At 45.1% G+C, this 21,833-nt stretch overlaps 1 protein-coding gene across 1 annotated transcript in view; it reads right to left on the reverse strand.

Moving 5' to 3' along the window:
* Positions 1-264: 264 nt before the first annotated feature.
* The window catches only part of LOC137518571 (uncharacterized), a 39,586-nt gene continuing 18,017 nt past the window's right edge, over positions 265-21,833 (reverse strand). The window contains exons 8-10 of the mRNA XM_068237029.1: positions 17,009-17,152; positions 7,767-7,859; positions 265-1,620 (exon numbers count right to left, since the gene is read on the reverse strand). Of these exons, the coding sequence (XP_068093130.1) occupies positions 1,532-1,620; positions 7,767-7,859; positions 17,009-17,152 (326 nt within the window). The 3' untranslated portion in view covers positions 265-1,531. The remainder of the gene's footprint in view (positions 1,621-7,766; positions 7,860-17,008; positions 17,153-21,833) is intronic.

A 21,833-nucleotide genomic window follows, 5' to 3' on the forward strand; every position in this document is an offset into this window, starting at 1 on the left:
CGATGTTTACAGCCTATTCAGCATTTATAGCCCCGAATCGCAGCGCAAATATCAAGGGTTAGGATTAGGAGGCGGGTGTCTTTAGTGTTAGGGGTGTGTGTGTGGGGGCGGCGTCCTTAGGGGTTACGGTTAGGTCCCACGGGGAGTGGGGTTAAGTTAAGGCACCACCGGCGGGAGTTAAAGAGGAACTTTAGCCTAAACAAACATACTTTTATTAAGTTACATTAGTTATGTTATTTAAAATAGATAGGTAATTTAATCTCGTACCCACCCTGTTTTAAAAGAGCAGGCAAATGTTTGATTCCATGATGGCAGCCATCTTTTTGGTTGAAAGGAGGTGACAGGGAGCATGATACACAGTTCCAACTGTCCTGTGTCCTGATCACCCCTCCCAGTTGCTAAGCAACGTGAATAACAACATGGCAAATCCCATCATGCTCTGCACAGCATCAGGGAAAAAAGCCTGGGCTTTTTTTCTTTGATGGGTGGAGCTTAGCTAAAAATGCAGCTAAAAATTGATGCTTTGGTTCTGATGCTGTGAAACTGTTAAAGAAACACCAAACCTTTTCAGCTCTGCTGAGTAGATTTTTAGTCCGAGGTTCACTTTAAGTTTAGACACCACCAGGGGGAGGTTAAGGTTAGGCACCACCAGTGGGGGGTTAAGGTTAGGCACCACCAGTGGGGGGTTAAGGTTAGGCACCACCAGTGGGGGGTTAAGGTTAGGCACCATGGGAGGGGTTAAGGTTTGGCATCACAGGAGGAGGTTAAGGTTAGGCACCACCATGGGGATCTTAGGGTTAGGCATCAGTGGAGGGATTGTTATATGTGAGAGTAGTGTTAGGTCATAGTAAAATATTTGTAAAGATAACCAATATATCGGGTGGCCATGTTGTAGCATTGATCTCTGGCAGATGCAATCATTATGACTGAATCTGCCAGAGGTCGATGCCGTAATGTAGGGGCAGTTGGGTACCTGGATGCTGGATGAGAAGTAGACTTGCCGTGTAGCAGCTACAAGTCTCGGCTGCACAGCCCTTCATGTGTCATAGCTCTGAGTGCAAACATAATGCAGTAACTGCAAATAGATCTAAAGCAAAAAGATCTACAGCAAATGTAACGGAAAACAAAAACAGAAGTAAAAGATCACATTGCTGATTGCTGACCCGCCCTCCATATATATGCTCCGCCTCCTTTGGTTCCAGGATTAGCACTAGGAGATAAAGTGAAGAATGGATAAGTCAGTTCACCGATCAGAAGCTTGTATGACTGTGAATTGCGTTAGAAAGTGTGTTGTTCTCACAAAGACCTTCCTCCCGATTCCTCATTTTTTGCAGGAGGGATCGTCGCTGGATTTACCCACAACCCTCCAGTGTCATCCAATATATACAGTATATATAAAGAGGTTTTCATCTTTGGCAGTCCGACACATTTTATTGTTCTACATGCCCTGCGTAGAAAAGGCAGAGAATGCTGGCTGGGCAGTGCGATGGATTCACAGACCCGATGAGGGCTTTTCCTCTGTGCTTTCTGGTTATGGGGCATTTTTGGAAGGATTCATCTCCTTCAGCTCCTCACCCTCCATCTTCTTAGCTTCTTTGGTTTCAGTTTTTCGCTGATTGTCTAAGTAAGGAAAATGAAACGTGAGAATGTTAGTGCAGTGGATATACCCAACAGTAGTCCTCTGTCTTCAAAGGTAGATACACCTAGTTTGGCCAACCTTTCTTGGTAAGTGAGACCTTCCATCCCTCTTCATTTATTTGCCATCTTTGTATCTGATCTAACACGTTGATGTCTTTCTTATACTGTGGTGCCAAAAACAGTACCCCATACTCCAGAGCCCAGATGTGGCCTCACAAGTGATTTATACAGAGGGAGTAGTATACTGGCACACCTCCCAACGTATTAAGATGAGGAGTAAGGACACTTTAGGACACGCCCCTGCCACACCTCTAATCACACCCCCACCACACCCTACCCACGCAAACCACTCGGAAAAGATTTAATTTTAGAATTCAAACCACACCTCATGTTAACAGTTGAAATTAAAAAAATATATATCAATTTAAAGGATGGGAACAAAGTTTGAATTACAAATACATATATTTACACAGATCAGCCCTGGAAAAGGGACCAATGAGGGAGAAGGAGGGACAGAGGGATTTGGTTTAAAAGAGGGCCTGTCCCTCGGAAAATGGACTGTTGGGAGCTATGATAGCACATTAGGACATTATTTCCCACTAGCTGATGACTCGGCATTGCCCAGGTATGTATTTGGCTGGTGTTGGCTCTGCCCACTTTTTCTTGCCCTAACACACAATTACTCAATGACCAAGTTTGTGAGCTTAGCGGTCTTTGGCATCAATAATTTGCATTGAAATGAAAGAAATCTGATTGGCTGTTTATGGCTCTACCCCCTTTTATGAATTTGAACCCCATTCACCCAATGACCAACTGTACCAGGTTTTAGGCTTGTGTCATTCACACTGCAAGAATGCAAGAATGGCAGCAATTACATATTCCCTAATAGGTGAATTTTGATTGGCTTTTTCCACCCACTTTTCTGAATATTAATCCCAATCACCCAGCGACCAACTGTGCAACAGTGTAAGAATGGCTGCAGTTTACATTTCCCAGGGAAATTTGTATTTGTCTCCGCCCACTTTTTGGTTATGGGAATAAAAACTATCCTAAATATTATTCCAGGTAATGAACTATGTGTGTGCCAAATTTCATTCAAATCCGATCAGCCATTTTTGCATGATTGAGTAACAAACATCCAAACATCCCAACGTCCAAACATCTGAACTTTCCCATTTATAATACTAGCTGGTCGCCCGGCGTTGCCCGGGTATGTATCTGGCTAGTGTTGGCTCTGCCCACTTTTTCTAAACCTAACACACAATTACTCAATGACCTAGTTTGTGAGCTTTGTAGTCTTTGGCATCAATAATTTGCATTGAACTGAAATGAATCTAATTGGCTGTGGCTCCACCCCCTTTTCTGAATTTGAACCCCAGTAACCAAAAGGCCAACTGTACCAGGTTTGAGGATTGTGCCATTAACAGTCCAAGAATGGCAGCAATTAAACACTTCCCCTTGAAAAACAATAGGTGAATTTTGATTGGCTTTTGTAGGCTCCACACACTTCTTTGAATATTAATCCCAGTCACCCAGTGATCAACTGTGCAAAGTTTGAGAACCCTACCATTAACAGTGTAAGAATGGCTGCAATTTACATTATGCCAGTTAAATTTGTATTTTCTCCGTCCACTGATGTCCTGACGTTTCCTGGGTATGTATTTGGCTGGGTGTTGGCTGTGGCCACTTTTTCTAACCCTAACACACAATTAATCAATGACCAAGTTTGTGAGATTTGTGGTCTTGGGCATGAATAAATTGCATTGAAATGAAATAAATCTGATTGGCTGTTTGTGGCTCCACCCCTTTTCTGAATTTGAACCCCAATCACCCAATGGCCAAGTGTACCAGGTACAGGTGATTAACAGTGCAAGAGGCTTGTGCCATTAGCAGTGCAAGAATGGCAGCAATTAAATATTCCCCTTAAAAATCAATAGGTAGATTTTAATTGGCTTTTGTAGGCTCCACCCACCTTTCTGAATATTAATCCCAGTCACCCAGTGACCAACTGTGCAAAGTTTGAGAACCCTACCACTAACAGTGTAAGAATGGCTGCAGTTTACATTTTCCCAATGAAATTTGCATTTTTCTCCACCCACTGATTTCCTGACATTGTCCGAGTATGTATTGGCTGGTGTTGGCTCCGCCTACATTTTCTAACCCTAAAACTCAATTACCAAGTTTGTGCGCTTTGCGGTCTTTGGCATCAATAATTTGCATTGAGATTAAACAAATCTGATTGGCTGTTTGTGGCCCCACCCCTTTGTCTAAATTTGAACCCCAGTCACCCAATGACCAACTGTACCAGGTTTAAGGCTTGTGCCATTAACAGTGCAAGACTGTCAGCAATTACATATTCACCTTAAAAATCTATAGGTGAATTTTGATTAGCTTTTGTAGGCTCCACCCACTTTTCTGAATATTAATCCCAGTCACCCAGTGACCAATTGTGCAAAGTTTGAGAACCCTACCATTAACAGTGTAAGAATGGCTGCAGTTTACATTTTCTCAGTGAAATTTGTATGTGTCTCCGCTCACTGATGACGCGGTATTACCCAATTATGTATTTGGCTGGTGTTGGCTGCGCTCACTTTTCCTAACCCTAACACACAATTACTCAATTACTCAATGACCAAGTTTGTGAGCTTTGCGGTTTTAGGCATCAATAACCTGCATTAAAATTAAACAAATAAGATTGGCTGTTTGTGGTTCCACCCCCTTTTATCAATTCAAACCCAAGTCACCCAATGATCAACTGTACCAGGTTTGAGGCTTGTGCCATTAACAGTGCAAGAATGGCAGCAATAAAATATTCCCCTGAAAAATAAATAGGTAATTTTTGATTGGATTTTGTAGGCTCCACCCACGTTTCTGAATATTATTCCCAGTCACCCAGTAATTAACTGTGCAAAGTTTGAGAACCCTACAATTAACAGTGTAAGAATGGCTGCAGTTTACATTTTCCCAGTAAAATTTGTATTTGTCTCCGCCCACTTATGACCCCATGTTGCCCGCTTATGTATTTGGCTGATGTTGGCTGTGCCCACTTTTCTAACCCTCACACACAATTAATCAATTACTCAATTACCAAGTTTGTGAGCTTTGCGGTGTTTGGCATCAATAATTTGTATTGGAATGAAACAAATCTAATTGGCTGTTTGTGGCTCCACCTCCTTTCTGAAATTGAACCCCAGTCACACAATGATCAACTGTACCAGGTTTGAGGCTTGTGCCATTAACAGTGCAAGAATGGCAGCAATGTAAATATTCCCCTTGAAAATCAATAGGTGAATTATGGTTGGCTTTTGTAGGCTCCTCCCACCTTTCTGAATATTAATCCCAGTCACCCAATGGCCAACTGTGCACAGTTTGAGAACCCTGCCAATAACAGTGTAAGAATGGCTGCAGTTTACATTTTCCCAGTGAAATTTGTATTTGTCTCCGCCCCCTTTTTGGTTATGGGAATAAAAAGTATCCTATACTTTATTCCAGGTAATGTACTATGTGCGTGCAAAATTTCATTCAAATCCGTTCAGCCATTTTTGCGTGATCGAGTAACAAACATTCAAACATCCAAATATCCAAATATCCAAACATCCGAACTTTCCCATTTATTATATTAGTAGGATTAGTCAGCCCCAAGTCCTTGCTCCCACTGATGTCACCAGGAGTGTATTGCGCAGGCCCAGTATGGTCTGTGCCTGCGCAGTACGGTCCTGGTGACATCAGCGGGAACGAGGACACGGCAACGCAGGCGCAGTGGTTTTAAGACTTTAAAGTCTGAAATTCCAGAAGTGAAACAGAGGCAGGGCCGTAGCATCGGTGAGTGGCTGCACGGGCACAGGATGTCTGCGGGCAGGCTCGGACTGACCCACCGAACTACCGATTTTTCCATCGGTGGGCCCAGGCCGCTCCGCCTCTTGGGGGCCCCAGAGCTGAGAAGGAGGGGGCACAGCGCAGGAAGGGGGGAAATTGTGCATAGAGTGGCGGGGAGGGGGGGGAAGCCCCCTCCCTCACCTGGGCCCCCCCCCTTCCGCGCTCCCCCCCCCCCTCTAAAATTGCAGCTAGACAGCCAGCGGCAGCAGCGGGGAATCACTTACCGGGATGAGATCTATAGCTCTGTGTGCCGCTGGCTGGGCTGGTCAATTTTGGAGGGGGGAGCGCGGAAGGGGGGTCCCTAGGTGAGGGAGGGGGGAGGCTTCTGCCCCTCCGTGCCGCTCTGTGCACAATTTTCCCCCTTCCTGCAATGTGCCCCCCTCCTTCTCAGCTCTGGGGCCCCCACTAACTGGGGACCTGCCTTTGTGGGGATATCTGCCGCCAATCTGATTGTATTTTGTGGGGATATCTGCTGCCAATCTATTTGCATTTTGTGGGAATATCTGCTGCCAATCTAATTGCATTTTGTGGGGATATCTGCCGCCAATCTGATTGTATTTTGTGGGGATATCTGCTGCCAATCTATTTGCATTTTGTGGGGATATCTGCCGCCAATCTGATTGTATTTTGTTGGGAAATCTGCCGCCAATCTGATTGCATTTTGTGGGGATATCTGCCACCAATCTATTTGCATTTTGTGGGGATATCTGCTGCCAATCTAATTGCAATTTGTGGGGATATCTGCCGCCAATCTGATTGTATTTTGTGGGGAAATCTGCCGCATATCTAATTGCATTTTGTGGGGATATCTGCCGCCAATCTGATTGTATTTTGTTAGGAAATCTGCCGCCAATCTGATAGCATTTTATGGGGATATCTGCCGCCAATCTATTTGTATATTGTGGGGATATCTGCTGCCAATCTAATTGCAATTTGTGGGGATATCTGCCACCAATCTAATTGTATTTAGTGGGGAAATCTGCCACCAATCAAATTGCATTTTGTGGGGATATCTGCCGCCAATCTGATTGCATTTTGTGGCGATATCTGCCGACAATCTTATTGCATTTTGTGGGGATATCTGCCGCCAATCTATTTGCATTTTGTGAGGATATCTGCTGGCAATCTAATTGCAATTTGTGGGGATATCTGCCGCCAATCTGATTGCATTTTGTGGGGAAATCTGCCGCCAATCTGATTGCATTTTGTGGGGAAATCTGCCACCAATCTGATTGCATTTTGTCGGGAAATCTGCTGCCATTTGACTACTTGATGAATTATCATGAGGCATGTAACTACTTGATTATCTTATCTAAAATGTATCTGGTCAAACCTAATGTCTGTGAATAACACCACTACTTATTTTTTTTTTATTTTAAAGTCTGCCCATGACTCATCATGACCACGCCCATGTTCCAGTGCGTGGTGACGCCCATTTATTTTTGCTGCGTGCGCCGCATGTGGACATATCTCTATTGGAGACTGTCCTCAGAATTGCTCACAATCTATTCCCTACCATAAAGTCATGCAAAATTTCTAGAGTACATGTGTGTGTGAGCCCAAAATGGGGGGGAAGGGTGAGGGGGGGGTGGAAGAGGAGAGGGGATCGGGGGGGAGGAGGAGAGGGGGGCGGGTCCCGGACTGAAACTTCCTTGGTGGGCCCTTAGTGTCCCAGTCTGACCCTGTCTGCGGGGGACCATTAGAAGCCCCGGGTAAGTTCAACTCATTTTCCCCCAACCCCCCTACAGTATTCCTTTAAAGGGCATTCAAAGTCACATAACATGTAATAATGTAAACACATCAATGCGGTCATAAAGGGTCCCAGGTACTTGCAGCAGGCCCCTTTGTTATGGCTGCCACCCCTCCGTTTCTCTGCTTCACTCTTCATCATACATCACATCAGTCTGACTGAAGCTAGTCGAGCAAAAGGACCACATGCTCTGTCCCACTCCATTAACTCTGCTTATCCACACTCCCTCACAACTATGTATAATCTGGGTGCAGACTTTGGAGGTAACACTCATCTGACCAATGGAAGTGGGAGAAATCAGGGAAATAGAGAGTGGCTGGCATTACTAAGGGACTTGTGAGCATTAGGGCCCCATCATGAAGGTAAATGTAGGTTTAAGTTATCCCATTTTATGTCACACCAGGTGCCCTTTATTAAAGAATTGTAAAAAAAAAAAAAAAAAGTATTTGTAAAAAAGTATATGGCATATAATATTGTGAATGTGCAGATGTGTTATACTTACAGGAGGAGAGGCAGCCCAGGACAGTTACCACCAGCAGATAGACCACAGCAAACAAAGCTAGGGCCCACCATTTCTGAACTACGATGTCCCAATCTGGAAAGAATAGTGACAACATTATATGGGCAGCACCAATTACAGCCCTCTCTTCACATAAAATGTACAATCCAGTCTTACATGAATTGAACTGTTGACATAGCATTTGCATTATTCATTTTGTTATTGCCTGGCTGGGTTTGCAATGCTGAGGTCTTGTACTAAAAAGAGCAGTCTGTCAGTCTAAACTCCTCCTCCTCTATCCCATCATTTACCTGCAAGTGGCATTCAAGGGGCAGTTGGGATTCCTATGAACAGAGATGACTCCACCCACAGGAGGAAGCAAAAGAAGGAGGTGGGTGAGGTCAGAAGTTGATAGCTCTGTGGAGAGGTAGAAACTCCCACAGAGCCAGATTTCTGGAAAGTCCACAAAGACCATGGCTAAAAAAACAGAAGTGTGGCAGGACTTGGGGAGAGATTAGATGCTGCATGTCAGAATAACACAGTCAGAATTCCAGAACTTTGTGCATCTTCCTTACTTCCTGGTGTGCAATGAGACAGTGCTGCTGCACACACAGCCTGAATTCCAGAGCTCCATGCATCTTCCTTACTTCCTGGTGTGCGATGAGACAGCGCTGCTGCACACACAGCTTGAATTCCAGAGCTCCGTGCATCTTCCTTACTTCCTGGTGTGTGATGAGACAGTGCTGCTGCACACACAGCCTGAATTCCAGAGCTCTGTGCATCTTCCTTACTTCCTGGTGTGTGATGAGACAGTGCTGCTGCACACACAGCTTGAATTCCAGAGCTCCATGCATCTTCCTTACTTCCTGGTGTGCGATGAGACAGTGCTGCTGCACACACAGCTTGAATTCCAGAGCTCCGTGCATCTTCCTTACTTCCTGGTGTGTGATGAGACAGTACAGCCTGAATTCCAGAGCTCCATGCATCTTCCTTATTCCTGGTGTGCGATGAGACAGTGCTGCTGCACACACAGCCTGAATTCCAGAGCTCCGTGCATCTTCCTTACTTCCTGGTGTGTGATGAGACAGTACAGCCTGAATTCCAGAGCTCTATGCATCTTCCCTACTTCCTGGTGTGCAATGAGACAGTACAGCCTGAATTCCAGAGCTCCATGCATCTTCCTTACTTCCTGGTGTACGACAGCCTGAATTCCAGAGCTCCGTGTATCTTCCTTACCACTGGTGTGCAATGAGACAGTGCTGCTGCACACACAGCTTGAATTCCAGAGCTCTATGCATCTTCCTTACTTCCTGATGTGCTATGAGACAGTACAGCCTGAATTCCAGAGCTCCATGCGTCTTCCTTACTTCCTGGTGTGCGATGAGACATTGCTGCTGCACACACAGCCTGAATTCCAGAGCTCCATACATCTTCCCTACTTCCTGGTGTGCGATGAGACAGTACAGCCTGATTTCCAGAGCTCCGTGCATCTTCCTTACTTCCTGGTGAGTGATGAGACAGTGCTGCTGCATACACAGCCTGAATTCCAAAGCTCAGTGCATCTTCCTTACTTCCAGGTGTGTGATGAGACAGTGCTGCTGCACACACAGCCTGAATTCCAGAGCTCCGTGCATCTTCCTTACTTCCTGGTGTGCGATGAGACAGTGCTGCTGCACACACAGCCTGAATTCCATAGCTCTGTGCATCTTCCTTACTTCCTGGTGTGCGATGAGACCGTGCTGCTGCACACACAGCCTGAATTCCATAGCTCTGTGCATCTTCCTTACTTCCAGGTGTGCGATGAGACAGTGCTGCTGCACACACAGCCTGAATTCCAAAGCTCCGTGCATCTTCCTTACTTTCTGGTGTGCGATGAGATAGTGCTGCTGCACACACAGCCTGAATTCCAGAGCTCCGTGCATCTTCCTCACTTCCTGGTGTGCGATGAGACAGTGCTGCTGCACACACAGCCTGAATTCCAGAGCTCCGTGCATCTTCCTCACTTCCTGGTGTGCGATGAGACAGCGCTGCTGCACACACAGCCTGAATTCCAGAGCTCCGGGCATCTTCCTTACTTCCTGGTGTGAGATGAGACAGCGCTGCTGCAAACACAGCCTGAATTCCAGAGCTCCGTGCATCTTCCTTACTTCCTGGTGTGCGATGAGACAGCACTGCTGCAAACACAGCCTGAATTGCAGAGCTCCGTGCATCTTCCTTACTTCCTGGTGTGCAATGAGACAGTGCTGCTGCACACACAGCCTGAATTTCAGAGCTCTGTGCATCTTCCTTACTTCCTGGTGTGTGATGAGACAGTGCTGCTGCACGCACAGCCTGAATTCCAGAGCTCCATGCATCTTCCTTACTTCCTGGTGTGCGATGAGACAGTGCTGCTGCACACACAGCCTGAATTCCAGAGCTCTGCATCTTCCTTACTTCCTGGTGTGCGATGAGAAAGTGCTGCTGCACACACAGCCTGAATTCCAGAGCTCCGTGCATCTTCCTTAATTCCTGTTGTGAGACAGTGCTGCTGCACACACAGCCTGAATTCCAGAGCTCTGTGCATCTTCCTTACTTCCTGGTGTGCGGTGAGACAGTGCTGTTGCACACACAGCTTGAATTCCAGAGCTCCGTGAATCTTCCTTACTTTCTGGTGTACAATGAGACAGTGCTGCTGCACGCACAGCCTGAATTCCAGAGCTTCATGCATCTTCCTTACTTCCTGGTGAGACAGTGCTATCTCGTGATGATCCAGGAATATACACAAGCTTCAGTTTAATGCCAGGGCTGTAGAGAAGAATTTCTGATCCGGTAAGGTTTATATTCATGAGAATATCAGCTCCACTTTACAACTTAAGCTGAGCTAAACAGAAAAGCTGGTCAGACTCTGTTTAAGTGGACCGGAACTCTTGCAGAAGACAGAAGGAAAACAGAGAGAAATGCACCCTGTATGTATTTAGAGAGTTTAACCTGTCTAATTCCCCCTCATCTGTGACTAATCACAACTGTAGTTTGATCTTTCCCCGTGTCACATGACTACAAGGGCAGAGAGGCTAATTGGAAAGCACAGGATGTTAGCAATATGTCTGCTTCCATGAAAGCAGGAAGTAGAGACACTGCAAATATATTGCAGGATTTGTGTCAGCTGTAACAAAGAAATTCTTTTCTTTAAAGGTTATTATGCTGTTGCGCGTCTTTTAGAGCAGAGAGGAAGTTCTGAGTTCAGATCTGCTTTAATGACCTGACTCATTCCTTCTTCTTTCTCCCTTGGACTCCTAAATCTTAAAGAACAAGCGGCACCCATGCTAACCTAGAAATAAAAAGCACATATATAAGTAGATAAATACTAGTTCTACTTACATAACAGATGTATTGCAGTGTCCACGTTATGATTCCTGTGAATTTTATAAAGAAAAAACAGAGAATCCTATTCTGGGCAGTTTCCATCTTTGTTACCTTTGACCTCCTGATATCATTTCCTCCCTCACTTTTTTCTATTTGTGTATTCATTACCCGCCCTCCTCCCAGAGTCTGCAGACACTCCCACTGAGGTCTATACTAGGAAGTGCACTGTCTTATGTCATTAGAAGGAGGGGGAACTAAAGGGGAAGAGGAGGAATATATTATAGATAAAAAGACCCCCCAGCAAGCAACTGTTTGGCAATGGCACTTAAAGGGCCAGTGCTCCTAAGGTATGTAATAACTCCAAACCATCGGTAGCAGAGATCAGCAGCACCACGTAGATGTATTCAAGCTGTCAGTCAGTAGAAAGAAGCAGGAGGCGGCACTAGTTGCTGAATGGCACCTTTGCGGGGGTCAGTGGTCAAAGCTAGTATGTGCCTCCGGTAAATAGGGCATATATCCAATACAGTAGAGAAGTAGATCCGGGCACCAATACACTGCGAATTCCACTTTTATTTCATCCCACACACAGACAGATACAAGAGCATGGGGCATCTTGATACAAGATACAAGATACAAGAGCATCTTTAAATGGATCTTTTGCAGGAACAGATCTTTTGCAGATACTGATCTTTTGTGTCTGTACAGCATCTTTGTGTGCAGCATCTTGCAAAGATTTCTGTCTGATGGGGAGTTCAGCTCCATAGAATAGACTGTGTAGGTGTGGCTCTCATACTACATGGAAGGGGGTAAGATTTCTGTCTGATGGGGAGTTCAGCTCCATAGAATAGACTGTGTAGGTGTGGCTCTCATACTACATGGAAGGGGGTAAGATTTCTATCTGATGGGGAGTTCAGCTCCATAGAATAGACTGTGTAGGTGTGGCTCTCATACTACATGGAAGGGGGTAAGATTTCTGTCTGATGGGGAGTGCAGCTCCATAGAATAGACTGTGTAGAGTATGGCTCTCATACTACATGGAAGGGGGTAAGATTTCTGTCTGATGGGGAGTGCAGCTCCATAGAATAGACTGTGTAGGTGTGGCTCTCATACTACATGGAAGGGGGTAAGATTTCTATCTGATGGGGAGTTCAGCTCCATAGAATAGACTGTGTAGGTGCGGCTCTCATACTACATGTAAGGGGGTAAGATTTCTGTCTGATGGGGAGTGCAGCTCCATAGAATAGACTGTGTAGGTGCGGCTCTCATACTACATGTAAGGGGGTAAGATTTCTGTCTGATGGGGAGTGCAGCTCCATAGAATAGACTGTGTAGGTATGGCTCTCATACTACATGGAAGGGGGTAAGATTTCTGTCTGATGGGGAGTTCAGCTCCATAGAAAAGACTGTGTAGGTGTGGCTCTCATACTACATGGAAGGGGGTAAGATTTCTGTCTGATGGGGTGTGCAGCTCCATAGAATAGACTGTGTAGGTGTGGCTCTCATACTACATGGAAGGGGGTAAGATTTCTGTCTGATGGGGAGTGCAGCTCCATAGAATAGACTGTGTAGAGTATGGCTCTCATACTACATGGAAGGGGGTAAGATTTCTATCTGATGGGGAGTGCAGCTCCATAGAATAGACTGTGTAGGTGTGGCTCTCATACTACATGGAAGGGGGTAAAATGTCTGTCTGATGGGGAGTGCAGCTCCATAGAATAGACTGTGTAGGTGTGGCTCTCATACTACATGGAAGGTGGTAAGATTTCTGTCTGATGTGGAGTTCAGCTCCATAGAATAGACTGTGTAGAGTGTGGCTCTCATACTACATGGAAGGGGGTAAGATCTCTGTCTGATGGGGAGTGCAGCTCCATAGAATAGACTGTGTAGGTATATCTCTCATACTACATGGAAGGGGGTAAGATGTCTGTCTGATGGGGAGTTCAGCTCCATAGAATAGACTGTGTAGGTGTGGCTCTCATACTACATGGAAGGGGGTAAGATTTCTGTCTGATGTGGAGTTCAGCTCCATAGAATAGACTGTGTAGAGTGTGGCTCTCATACTACATGGAAGGGGGTAAGATCTCTGTCTGATGGGGAGTGCAGCTCCATAGAATAGACTGTGTAGGTATATCTCTCATACTACATGGAAGGGGGTAAGATGTCTGTCTGATGGGGAGTTCAGCTCCATAGAATAGACTGTGTAGGTGTGGCTCTCATACTACATGGAAGGGGGTAAGATTTCTGTCTGATGTGGAGTTCAGCTCCATAGAATAGACTGTGTAGAGTATGGCTCTCATACTACATGGAGGGGGGTAAGATTTCTATCTGATGGGGAGTGCAGCTCCATAGAATAGACTGTGTAGGTGTGGCTCTCATACTACATGGAAGGTGGTAAGATTTCTGTCTGATGGGGAGTGCAGCTCCATAGAATAGACTGTGTAGGTGTGGCTCTCATACTACATGGAAGGGGGTAAGATTTCTGTCTGATGGGGAGTGCAGCTCCATAGAATAGACTGTGTAGGTGTGGCTCTCATACTACATGGAAGGGGGTAAGATTTCTGTCTGACAGGGAGTTCAGCTCCATAGTATAGACTGTGTAGGTGTGGCTCTCATACTACATGGAAGGGGGTAAGATTTCTATCTGATGGGGAGTGCAGCTCCATAGAATAGACTGTGTAGGTGTGGCTCTCATACTACATGGAAGGTGGTAAGATTTCTGTCTGATGGGGAGTGCAGCTCCATAGAATAGACTGTGTAGAGTACGGCTCTCATACTACATGGAAGGGGGTAAGATTTCTGTCTGATGGGGAGTGCAGCTCCATAGAATAGACTGTGTAGAGTACGGCTCTCATACTACATGGAAGGGGGTAAAATTGGTCTGTGATCTTTCATTTTCCAAAGACTATGGTCTGATGTGTGTATGCACCCTTATACCTGGTTCCAAACCATGCAATTTCCCAACAGACAGATGGGTCGAATTGATTAGTACTGATGATGACAGGTCTGATCTGATTTCCAATCATTTTGCTAATTGACTGTGTTTATAAGTGATAGAAAATTGATTTGACCCATCTATCTGACAGGAAATTGCATGATGTGTACCAGGCATTATAGACTCAACACTGCTCTGACAGGGAATACAATCATTTTTCATATACATGAGTCATTAAAATGGGGGGGGGGGGAAGGGAGGGGTTTTGGCAGCGGGCCTCGGGTGGGTGCTGGAAAGTACAAATCCAGCCCTAAACTCCCATTCTGCTGGTGGCTTTAGGGCCTGTTCAGACTGTCAGCGTATGAAGCACACGTATAAAATCAGGGAAACGCAAGTTGAAAAACGCATGCGCTTTTCTTGCGTTCTAATGCGTTTTCTATTGCGTTTTGCACACACACGTGACCCAGAGGAAAAAAAAGAATTATGGGAAACGTATGCTAAAAACACAATAGTACGCGTGTTTGATACGCGTCCATAGACTTTCATTGCGTCCGTTTCTATGCGTGACGCACAGAACTGCGTGCAGCAATGCGGATAAGAAACGTATGCGTCTCATACGCATACATGCGAACTAGCCCATTCAAAAGCATTAGGAGCCGTTTCTATGCGTTTTTTGTACCCGTACGCATTCCCTGAAAACGGCTAGGAACATAGTCCTTAGAGTTTTTTATTACATAAATCTCTGGGTCATGTGACTGGCTTGCTGCATCAAACGTGGCAATAGTGTGAGTAGTAGTCCCATTTTACAACATGTGTAAATCTGGGAAGGTGAACTGAGGCTTTATATGAAGCTTTGACAAAGGTATGTTTATTCCGTTTGTCTTGCAGAGTTTCATCACTTCCTAGTTCATAATCCTGCTCCCTCGGCTCAGCTGGACCCTGGATCTGCTCAGGATCTGCCTGTAGTAGTAGAGTTAAAATAACACTGCTGCTGCTGCTTTATACGGGGATTATACTCCTAAAACTAAAATTTCAGTAACTTCTCTTACATACATAAAAGAATATTTGAAAGCATTCCCACAAATTTCCTGAGTGTAAACTAATTTATTTTCACTGCAGAGAGCAATATAAGCTTTCTTATCTCTGTCTCATTGGCAAATGATATCATTGCCTCAGTGAGGCAGGTGAATACGAAGATAGAGCATCCACTGAGGACAGACAGTCAGTGACATGACTATGTACTCTGTAATGTGCTGCAGAAGATGTCAGTGCTATATAAATACATAATAATATGGTAGGACATTAGACTATGACTATGGTAGGATTAGATTGTGAGCTCCTCTGAGGACAGTCAGTGACATGCCTATGTGCTCTGTAATGTGCTGCAGAAGATGTCAGTGCTATATAAATACATAATAATAATGTGGTAGGACATTAGACTATGACTATGGCAGGATTAGATTGTGAGCTCCTCTGAGGACAGTCAGTGACATGACTATGTACTCTGTAATGTGCTGCAGAAGATGTCAGTGCTATATAAATACATAATAATATGGTAGGACATTAGACTATGACTATGGTAGGATTAGAGTGTGAACTCCTCTGAGGACAGTCAGTGACATGACTATGTACTCTGTACAGTGCTGCAGAAGATGTCAGTGCTATATAAATACATAATAATATGGTAGGACATTAGACTATGACTATGGTAGGATTAGATTGTGAGCTCCTCTGAGGACAGTCAGTGACATGACTATGTACTCTGTAACTGCTGCAGAAGATGTCAGTGCCATATAAATACATAATAATAATATGGTAGTGACATTAGGCTATGACTATGGTAGAATTAGATTGTGAGCTCCTCTGAGGACAGTCAGGGACATGACTAAGTACTCTGTAACGAGCTGCAGAAGATGTCAGTGCTATAAAAATACATAATAATATTATTGTAGGACATTAGACCATGACTATAATAATAATAATATGAATAATAATAATAATATGAATAATAATATGGTAGGACATTAGACTATGACTATGGTAGGATTATATTGTGAGCTCCTCTGAGGACAGTCAGTGACATGACTGTGTACTCTGTAAAGTGCTGCAGAAGATGTCAGTGCTATATAAATACATATTAACATGGTAGGACATTAGACTATGGGCACATTTCCACTTGGCGGTGGGAATCGCCGCGGGAAAAATTTGCATGCGGATGCGAATTTCGCATGCGTTTCTATGCAAATTTTCGTGCAAATTTGCATACGATTTCGCATGGATGACTATGTATGCGAATTTAACCATGGCAGTGCCTTTGTGCTTTTCCATTGTTTCTATGCGAAATCGTATGCAAATTCGCATGAAAATTCACATACCAAAACCGCATGCGAATTTCCTATTCAATACATTGTATGTGAATCGCATGCAGTGTGTGCGGTGTCCGAATTCGGATGGCTCTGCTGTGCTGATTCTTCCTGCACAAGAAAACGCTCCGTTTTCCTGACAAGTAGACACAGCCTCATTCACTTGTATTGGTTATGCGCATTTGCATGCGGGGAACGCATGCAAATTTGCATTAGTGGAAACATACCCTATGACTATGGTAGGATTAGAGTGTGAGCTCCTCTGAGGACAGTCAGTGACATGGCTATGTACTCTGTAATGTGCTGCAGGAGGTGTCAGTGCTATATAAATACATAATAATAATATGGTAGGATATTAGACTATGACTATGGTAGGATTAGATTGTGAGCTCCTCTGAGGACAGTCAGTGACATGACTATGTACTCTGTAAAGTGCTGCAGAAGATGTCAGTGATATGTATGTTAATGCATGATAATAAAACTCTACATATGATAGTTTTGTAGAAACCAAGAACCAGTTGCCAGGTCATGCACAGAATATAAGAGCATAAAGGGTTGGGGTTGATGAACAGTGATTTTAAATATGCTTATCTGAACTGGTGACTTACGAGTAGAGTAAAATGCCATCCATGCGCAGAGAGTGAAGCCTGACTGAAGTATACCCAGCACTGCGCACATCACTAAGCAGCCATAATTCTTCCACAAATTCTTTATGGCTCTACAGCTTGACTCATCACAGCTTGATTTAGCACCTGAAAAACAAAAACACCTGTATAAGTTTGGTAAACACTACCATTCATTCTACTAACATGAAAACAAAGTCAGTCTGATCAAAACCATAGTGTGTGACCTCCCCTTCTCAGTACACAGTGATCTATGTAATTCCTTCCAATCCTTTTTTTAGGATCCCCCACAATCCCCCACAGCCCCGATTTTTTTTTTCCAGGGTGCTTGAGGGGACGTGGGTGATCCTGAAAAAGTATCAGAACCAGGGCTCTGGAGGTCCTGTGTTAGTGACCAGCGGTGAGGGGCAGTGAGTAGCAGTGTTGCCAACTCATCCCTTTAATTACTGACACATCAAAGTTATACAGGTTCTGGGGCTATTTGCACATAATCAGTACCTTAACTGCATCTACCTAGCCACAAAACCTGTATAATTCATATGTGTCAGTAATTAAAGGGATGAGTTGGCAACACTGGTGAGTAGCATCAGTGGTGTACCAGCTTATGCACTTTAGCCCCGCCCCCTTGCATGAGTAATTTCGTTATTATGCAGCGCTCATTGTAGCTACAGAGGATCAAAGAGTTGGGCATTGTGCCAGACCCATTGGCGCCTCCACGATCTACAAACGTGCAGTGGCGCAGCGGGCGAGGAGGCGGGTGATGATCTAGGTTTTGGACATAGTCCAACATTTTGATCACAAGAAGATGGCTCTGTGCCAGGTTTTATCAGCAACAACGCCATCTAGAGGCAGTCATTCCTATGTCGAACTATGTCTGGCATTGTTGCTATGGGGGAAAATGCAAATGTCGGACATACTGTAGTCCAACATAGGATTGGAAAGTCAGACTCAGGCTTGAAAATTTTCCCCGCCCCTTCCTCCCTCAATAAGTTTCTCCCATTTCTCCCGTTTCTCTCAATAAGTTTCTCCCATTTCTCCCATTCTCCCATATGTGACAGGATAAGTGAATTTTGATCTAGCGACAGTTGACCAATCAGAGCAGTCTAGTGTGGCCACATCTCACGCATGAGCCTTACTTCATAAATGGCTAAAACACAGGCTCACTTTTAAAGAGACTCTGTAACGACAAAAAGATCCCCTGGGGGGTACTCACCTCGGGTGGGGGAAGCCTCCGGATCCTAATGAGGCTTCCCACGCCGTCCTCTGTCCCACGGAGGTCTCGCTGCAGCCCTCCGAACAGCCGGCGACTGTGCCGACTGTTCAATTCAATATTTACCTTTGCAGGCTCCAGCGGGGGCGCTGTGGCTGCTTTCGCTCCGAAGGAGGCGGAAATACCCGATCTCAGTCGGGTCCGCTCTACTGCGCAGGCGCCGGAGACTTGCGCCTGCGCAGTAGAGCGGACCCGACTGAGATCGGGTATTTCCGCCTCCTTCGGAGCGAAAGCAGCCAGAGCGCCTGCGCAGGAGCCTGCAAAGGTAAATATTACGTCACCGCTGTACGGAGGGCTACAGCGAGACCCCCGAGGGACGGCAGACGGCGTGGGAAGCCTCATTAGGATCCTGAGGCTTCCCCCATCCGAGGTGAGTACCCCCCAGGGGACGTTTTAACGTTACAGATTCTCTTTAAGGAAACCACACCGGGACACCACACCGGCCAGCAGCAACTTCAAAACAACAACACGTAGAGGAGAGAACAAAGAAAAGTCTGAGCAGCACAAATACTTGCAGCCTCTGCTCCGCCTCCTCCTGGCTTAAATCTCCTGCATGCAGCACTTGGAAGCGGGAAAAAAGGGCGCATGCCGCTAGTGGACAAAAAGGGCGCCGCCATTCACTCTCATAATAAATAGCGTTTAATGGGCGCCGAGCAGGAAAAAAGGGCGCAGGACATAAATAACGTTTACAACTGGCGCCAGGAGATTTTTAATGATTTATAAGTGTGCTTGTGGTGATTTACGTTTATAAAATGCACCCGTGCCGAATAACGTTTATAAAAATACTAAACATATTTATCTTATTTAACTAATTAAAACATTATTTAAAGTTTTATCCCATACTGTTTGTAAAACATTATTATTCACAAAATAAAGCGATCAGTACGTAACGTAAATTGCAAAATATGTTTTGCATCCACAATTAGTAAAACATTATTATCCACATAATAAAGGGGGGTCTTAGGTTTAGGCACCACCAGGGGGGTCTTAGGTTTAGGCACCAACAGGGGGGTCTAGGGGTTAGGGGTAGGTACAGGGAGGGTTACTTAGGCACCAACAGGGGGGTCTTAGGTTTAGGCACCAACAGGGGGGTCTTAGGTTTAGGCACCAACAGGGGGGTCTTAGGTTTAGGCACCAACAGGGGGGTCTTAGGTTTAGGCACCAACAGGGGGGGTCTTAGGTTTAGGCACCAACAGGGGGTCTTAGGTTTAGGCACCAACAGGGGGGTCTTAGGTTTAGGCACCAACAGGGGGGTCTTAGGTTTAGGCACCAACAGGGGGGTCTTAGGTTTAGGCACCAACAGGGGGGTCTTAGGTTTAGGCACCAACAGGGGGTCTTAGGTTTAGGCACCAACAGGGGGGTCTTAGGTTTAGGCACCAACAGGGGGGTCTTAGGTTTAGGCACCACCAGGGGGGTCTTAGGTTTAGGCACCAACAGGGGGGTCTAGGGGTTAGGGGTAGGTACAGGGAGGGTTCTGTGTAAGAGTAGGCTTAGGTAAAGTTTTCATAAAATTTTAGTAATAATTACTAATGTTTTACAACACTTATTACGAACGTAGTTATATTTATATCATCGTTATAAAGAATATGTTCAGATTTTATTATAAGAACAAATCGTAAATGAAGGTTATTCACAATAATATAGAATTATAACAATTAAACATATATTATTGTTTTTTTCATAAACGTAATTATAAGTTTAACTTTAGAAACAGGGAAGAATAACGTTTTCACAATTTCCGACTTCATAAACATTATTTAATGATTTATAATTTTGTTAAACATTATTTGTTAACGAAATATAGCACACTATTTTTATAAACCCTATTAATGATTAATTATTATTTAGAGTTTACACCCCGCGCCCTTTTTGTCCGGGCGCCCTTTTTGTACGTACGCCTCAGCAACCGTGTGCACTGAGCATGCGGGCCAGTGGAAAAAGCTAAACGGCCGGGTAGGGTTTGCGGGCCTTTCTTTGCCCACCCCTGCCCTAAACTCTCACACAGGGCCAGCCTTAGGATTTAGAACGCTCTGAGCCCCCTACCCAGATTTCGATCACCCTTGCTGTCAAACGCCGCAATGCTGCTACAGAGTATACCGTGGTCTTGGTAGTAAGGCAGGTGTTGGGTATCCAGGTAAGCCCCTATATCTTAGTATTAGACTGTCAGATGTGCTACCAGTATTGTGTAGTCCCTCCCAATATACAGTAAGTAAGCCAGATGTACCTGCCTAATTATGTAGATTACCCCCCCCCCCCCGTATTGGGAGTCAGATACACTTCCCTACCACAGTATTAGGTAGCCCCCTGAATATACTAAAAGATATGCCCAGTCTCTGTATAGGTGGCTACCAGATGTGCCCCGGTGTTAGGTAGTCCCCCACAAGTATAGGTAGACAGATGTGCCCCCAGTATTAGAGCCATCTTCCCTCAGGAAAATCATAATTTTTCCAGTACAGTACATCCTGCCGGTGCCCCTGACTAAGTGGCACCCTGAGCAACTGTCTACGTCGCTCAGGTCCCAAAGGCTGGCCCGGCACACACATAATATGCAGCAGTGAATTACTTAGCAATTATGAAGAATTTTTATGTGCTGTGCAAGAGTTTGGGTCCCCTTTAAGTTTGACTGCATTTGGTGAAGTCAAACTTAAAGTGTGTGATTCAGTCACTACTGACGTATGAAAGATCAGTAACAGACCAGGCAACTGGTATTGATTAAAAGGAAATAAATATGGCAGCCTCTGTATCCCTATCACTTCAATTGTCATTTAAGGTAGTCATAGATCAGCAATTTGTCTGCAGATGGTAGGCCGAGAAGAATCCACACCTCTCCTGACATCAACATACTTTACTATAGACAATGCAGAGCATGGCCTCTTAGGTTTGTTGTATCTACTGTATATACTCGCATATAAGCCTAATTTTTCAGCATAAAAAATGTGCTGAAAAGTTACCCCCTCGGCTTATATGCGAGTCAGTGGAGCACAACGGATGGTAGAGCAGGTTTTGTAAATGGCAGATGGGTGTAAGGATTGTGCATTAGTGATCCTGCTCTTGCCATCTGGCTCCCTTCTGTGTCTGTGCCCCACCCGCCATCCCCTGCAGCATGGTGTGCAGAGTGCGCTGCTCAAGACTACCTGTGTCCCCTGGCTTGTGAAGCGGAGCGTGAAAGTAATGTGTCAGCAGTGCAATGATCGGGGATTCTTCCTGTGTGGCAATTGCTGTGTGTCATATCTATGACGCCATCTAGTGGCATCTTGAGACACAGCTGTATGATCCTGGGGCACATCTGGCTATGGGAAGGGGGGCTAACTTGTACTGGGGGCACATCTGGCAACTGTGGAGGGTTCTATACTGGTGGGAGGGGGCTTATACGCAAGTCAATCACTTTTTTCTATTTCTGGGGGGAAAGTGGGTACCTCGGCTTATACGCAGTTAGGCTTATATGTGAGTATATACGGTAACCACCTTCCGTAGCTGTGTGCAGATGCAGCACCACTGTTAGGTTGGCAAGATTGCGGGACTATCAACCTTGGGTGCAAA

Source organism: Hyperolius riggenbachi, chromosome 1, assembly GCF_040937935.1.
Source record: "Hyperolius riggenbachi isolate aHypRig1 chromosome 1, aHypRig1.pri, whole genome shotgun sequence".
Classification (NCBI taxonomy): Eukaryota; Metazoa; Chordata; class Amphibia; order Anura; family Hyperoliidae; genus Hyperolius; species Hyperolius riggenbachi.